At 60.8% G+C, this 4,995-nt stretch overlaps 1 protein-coding gene across 1 annotated transcript in view; it reads left to right on the forward strand.

The window, feature by feature from the left end:
* The first annotated feature begins 879 nt into the window (after nucleotides 1-879).
* ITPR3 (inositol 1,4,5-trisphosphate receptor type 3) overlaps nucleotides 880-4,995 on the forward strand; it is a 68,342-nt gene continuing 64,226 nt past the window's right edge. Inside the window, exon 1 of the mRNA XM_007460843.1 lies at nucleotides 880-1,206. Coding sequence (XP_007460905.1) covers nucleotides 1,118-1,206 — 89 coding nt within the window. The 5' untranslated portion in view covers nucleotides 880-1,117. The remainder of the gene's footprint in view (nucleotides 1,207-4,995) is intronic.

Genomic DNA, 4,995 nt, shown 5'->3' on the forward strand with positions numbered 1-4,995 from the left:
GCGACGCCGCAGCGGGTCACTCACAGGGGGCCGGCACTGGCCTTGTCCTTGTTGGCGCTCGGGTGCGCAATTAGCTAGCGAAGGTAGTTTTCACTCCTGCCCCCCTCCCCCCGTTAAAAGAAAAGAAAGAAGAAGCCGGGAGTTTTGGAGCCAACTCCTGGAGAGGGAACGGCTGAACTGATTCGGAAGTTGGATCTCTTTGTACACAGGAATGCGGAGAGAAAAAAACAAAACCCACCCCATTGCTTCATTTCCCCCTCCAAGCCCGAGCACTTTCTGTTGTGCAGTGAAAAGGCTTTTTCACGTTGAGAAAAATGAATCCCGATTTGCGCTGCGAAGGCATGAGCGCGCCTCTCGGCGCGAGACGGCTCTCAGCTGGGCGCGGAGACGGCGCGGTGGCCGCAAGGCGACCGCGGCCTGGGCGCTCGGAGGCACCTCCTCCGCGCGCGACTCAAGGTAGCGCCCGCGGGGTCGTTGGACTCCCCCTTCCGCGGGCTGCTGCACGGCTCTCGGCGACCCGAGGGCCGAGGATTAGATAGTTCGGGGAACCTCGAGGGCGGAGAGCCCCAACTACGGCTGGGCCTCCTGGGGATGGCAGTTCCGCGAGTCTGGCTGGGGACTCGCCGGAACTGAAAACCTGTCCCGGGAGCCCGCTGGGGCCCCGGGACCCCTCGGAATCGCTGGGGGCAGGAGGCCGGCTCGGCGTCCGGGAGACCGGGCCGGGACACGTGGGTGCCGGCGGGCGGGCCGTGGCCGGGTGCGGGGTGGGGGCGGGGTGTGGCTTCTCCGCCTCCCGGGCGAGATTTACATGTGTGTGTGGCGGCCCCAGACTTCCTGCTCTGCTACGCTGCAGGTACGCGCGGGCCGGGCCGGGCGGGCGGCGGGTGAGACGAGACGCGGGCACCTCCTCACCCGGACGCCACCGCCGGCTCCCGGGCCGCGCCGCGCAGCCTTCCGCCCCGGGGGCTGCTAGCCCGCCCCGGCCGCGCCAAGCGCCCGGCTCCGAGGTGGGGGCGCGCCCCTCTCGGCCTCCCCGGTCATCTCCGCCCTCTGCACCTAGCCTGGCCGCGCGCCCCTGGGCGCCCCCACCGCCCAGGCTCCCCGGAGGGCCGCAGCCATGAGCGAGATGTCCAGCTTCCTCCACATCGGGGACATCGTCTCCCTGTACGCCGAGGGCTCAGTCAATGGCTTCATCAGCACTCTGGGGTGAGTGAGCCGAGTTCGGGGCGGGGGGGGCGCGGTGGGCCCTGGTGCTAGTTGCGTGCGTCCTGCTGCCTCCCGCCGACAGAGGACCTGGACGTCCCCAGCTTTAAGCAGCGGGGGAACGGCTCGCCTCCTTTCAGAGAAAGGAAGTGAAATGTTTGCGCAGGTAAAGTCGGGCGCCCAGCCGGAGTTGTCAGAAGGCTCCCCCCTTCGCGAAGCCTCCTCCCTAGCGCTCTCGCCCTTCTTCAGATGGGGCGGGGAGGCCGAGACTTCCTCTGCAGGTGGTCCCTGTGCGGGGGCAGGTGGGTGGCTGGGGCGTTAGTTAGGGAAAGGCATCCGGGCCTGGACGTGACCGGCTCTGGGGTGGGGCGGAGCCGTGGCGGGGTGGGCAGGCTCAGCCCGGAGTCCTCTAGTAACAGACCTGTCGCACCTTTGAAGGGTCGCACCTTTTCCTCCTAGCTCTCTTCTGCCCTGCGCCCCCCCTCCCCCGCCCCCATCACTAGGAGTGTCTTCGCAGCCCTCCCCTTCCAGGCGTCCCAGGTTCCTGCCGGCTGCCCCCTTCTCCCCGCCTCTCCCTGTCAATTTCCTGAGTCGCTCATCTGGCGCCTCTGGGTCCCTGGTCCCAGGATCTCTGGAGCACTTTACCAACATTAATTAATTCTGGCCGCCACCCCCCAGGGTCTGGATAAGCAAGGAATCAATTCAAGTCCCTGGAGAGAGCCAGGCCTGAAGCTGGCGTAGGGCACGGCAAGAATTAGAGCGAATGGGTTTTATCTTCAGAGAGCAGTTGAGTGAGTCGGTGGGGATGGGGCTGGGGATGGGGCGCAAGAGTGATTTCTCCACCTCTCCAGCCTCAGGGCAGGGCCTGTTACCTTTGTCACATTTTCAGTCTGGGGACTTGTGTTAAATGGTCTCATGTTCCCCACCACACCCAGCCGTTTTATTTTAGGGTAAACCCACCCTCTTCTGCTGACCCTACCCTCATCTGGATGCCAACCAGCTGCAAGGTGTCCTCTCCCTGGGGGCTTCGGAGGACAGCCTTGGCACTCTCTACCCAGGGCTGGCTCGCCCTGAGCTGGGGAGGTGGGAGTCACCTGGCTCCCTTGGTGTCTCGTTGAGAGTTTAGCTTTAGTTTTGTGGGAAAGATCGCGAGGGTTGGCGGTCTGGCTTAGCCAAAGGGGGAATGGATGCTGACTTGGAATTCCAGAATACCTGCACTCCTTATCTCAGCACCCTCCAGGCCTTTTCATTCCCCTCCCCATTCAGATGTGGACTCCCCAGCCCTGCATCCCCTCCCGGCTACATCTCACTTGTCTTGCTCAGTTTACCAGAGGATGGGGTAAGCTGCATCCCTGGCACATAGTAAACACGTCTGATAGCGCTGAGGGAAGGAGCAGAGACTGTGGGGACGTGGGGGGATGCAGGGGCAGACGGTGGCCCCCTGCCTGGTGTCTGAACAGTGATGGGGGCTTTTGGGAAATGACCATCTTCTCTGTTGCTCTGAGTGCCAGGCTCAGGGCTGAGCACACTGTGGGGGCTTTTTTAGCACCTGTGAGGATCTAACAGAACCAAGGCCGTCCACACAGGCCTCGTCCCCTCACTAGGGATTCCCTCTATTGCTTCCTAGCACAGCTCCCTCCCGCCCTGGCCCTTCCTGCCCCAGGAAGCTGCTTCCTCCAGTCCAGTTTGATTCTGAGGCAGGGCCTGGTGACCGCCCAGAGCCATTCTACTCCAGGGGCCGGTTCCCAGTGCAAACATCTCCAGGAGCTCCCAACTTCCGCCGATACACGCACGCCCACCCTCCCGGCACTCCCACCCTCCCAGCCTGGCCTTCTAGCACTGGCATGTGCTGGTCCCAACTTAACTTTCTATTTTTTTATTTCACCACCCCCTTCACGACCCTGACACTCCGGGTGCACCACCTGGATTGGGAATCCTGGAACCTTCCCCACGCTCTTGCGGTCTGGTGTGCTCTTGTGGTCTTGTCTCGGTCTCTTTACCTTTGCTCCTGTTGTGCCTGCCTTTCAGCCAGTCTCCACCTGAGTAAATCTGACCCACCCTCTCAGACCTGGCACAAAGCGGCCCTCCTTTGTGAGATCCAACCCCCCTCCCCCACCCCGGCAGAATTAACCCCTTTTCCCCTGTGCTTCGCACTGCTTTATACACATTGCTCTCTGGTGTTAATTGTGTAGTTTTACAATTAGTTGAAGGTTTCTCTGTAGGGCCCTCTAACACTGGGCACTTTGCCAGGATTGACTGATTAATCACCCCATTCATCCACTCAGGCACTGTGCTGGGCACCTTCTCAGAACTCCACTCAGTGAAGGAATGCCCTAAGGCATCGCTACTCAAAGTGTAGTCCTTGGTCCAGCAGCAGCATCAGCATCTCTGAGAAGCTTGTTAGAAAATACAGAACCTCACACCCCTGCCTGTCTTGCTGAATCAGAATCTGCATTTTGAGCCCCAGGGGATTTGGAGCCTTGAAGAGAAGCATTCCTCTGTGTGATTCTCTCTCTGCTCCAGCCTCCCCGGAATCTTTCTGCCTCCATCCTCAGCTCTGGTCCCCTTTGCCTTTATCCTGGCTGTTGGTGCCCATGTCTGCGAACCCTGGAGGCTGATTTGACTGAGTTCCCAGGCGATCGCAATGCTCGGTGCCCAAGAGGTGCCCAGTAAGGGCTGGAGAAAATGAATTTGATGAGGACAGGGGCAGCCTTGGTGGACAGTGGGACTGGCTCAGCTGGGGGAGTGGAAAGGGGGGCGGGCATTGTTGGAGGAGGGAGTCTGGGGCAGCTTCAGATTCCAGCCAGGCTCTGCAGAGCCAAGTGGAGGAGGCCAATTGGAGCTGCCTGCGTAATTACAGCTCCCAGTGGAGATTGTACATTAACTCTGGGTTGGGAGGATGGGAGGGGTCTGGGGAGTGGATCCTGGAGCAGGTTGAGACCTCAGCCGGGAAGGGAAAGCAGGCCCACGCCTGTTCTTGGGAGGAGAGCGTGGCGGGGACACTGCCTCATCCCTCACTCCGGGTGGGAGGCAGCAGAGGCCAGGGCTGCAGCGGCGGGTTAGGGCCACTTCAGGTGAAGGATCTACTATGGCTCCCGGCCAGTGACTGTGGGGAACCGGCCCTGCGCGCACGGTAGGCCCCTCAGGGTCTCATGTCCAGTTCCTAGAAGGTCTCTTTTGAGTGCCCAGAGGGGTGGCCCCCAGACCACTGGGATAAGCTGGGGAGTGCGGGTGAACTGGGTCTTGCAGTTGAGCTCCCAAGATTTGTCACGTTGCCTCCGCCTGCACATGGCTGGGCCTTGGAGCACCATTTGGGGGCTCTCAGGGTCTCTGCACCTGTGTCACCCAGGGCTGGGTGATCTCAGGCAGTAGGGTCAGAAGTGAGCTTGGGATTCCGTGTCTACCTTCCAGCCTGATCTGCTTCCCTAGGAGGGTGGTAATTGGAGGTCAGGACCCAGAAAACATGGAGGTAAATGTGGAGGAATTCCCAGGTCCCCAGGGTCAGGACCTGCTTTGTCGCTAACTGGATGGGTGATTTTGGCAAGGTCCTCCCTCTCAGAGTCTGTTTCTATCAGCCTGGTTGTCCTCTAAGGTGCTCTGTTTGCACCCGAGAATCTCCCTGTGGGTCTTTATTTATTTACTTATTTATTATTATTATTTTTTTTGCGGTACGTGGGCCTCTCACTGTTGTGGCCTCTCCCGTTGCGGAGCACAGGCTCTGGACGCGCAGGCTCAGCGGCCATGGCTCACGGGCCTAGCCGCTCCGCGGCATGTGGGATCTTCCCGGACCGG

The sequence above is a fragment of the Lipotes vexillifer genome, unplaced genomic scaffold, assembly GCF_000442215.2.
Source record: "Lipotes vexillifer unplaced genomic scaffold, Lipotes_vexillifer_v1.1 scaffold921, whole genome shotgun sequence".
Lineage (NCBI taxonomy): Eukaryota > Metazoa > Chordata > Mammalia > Artiodactyla > Lipotidae > Lipotes > Lipotes vexillifer.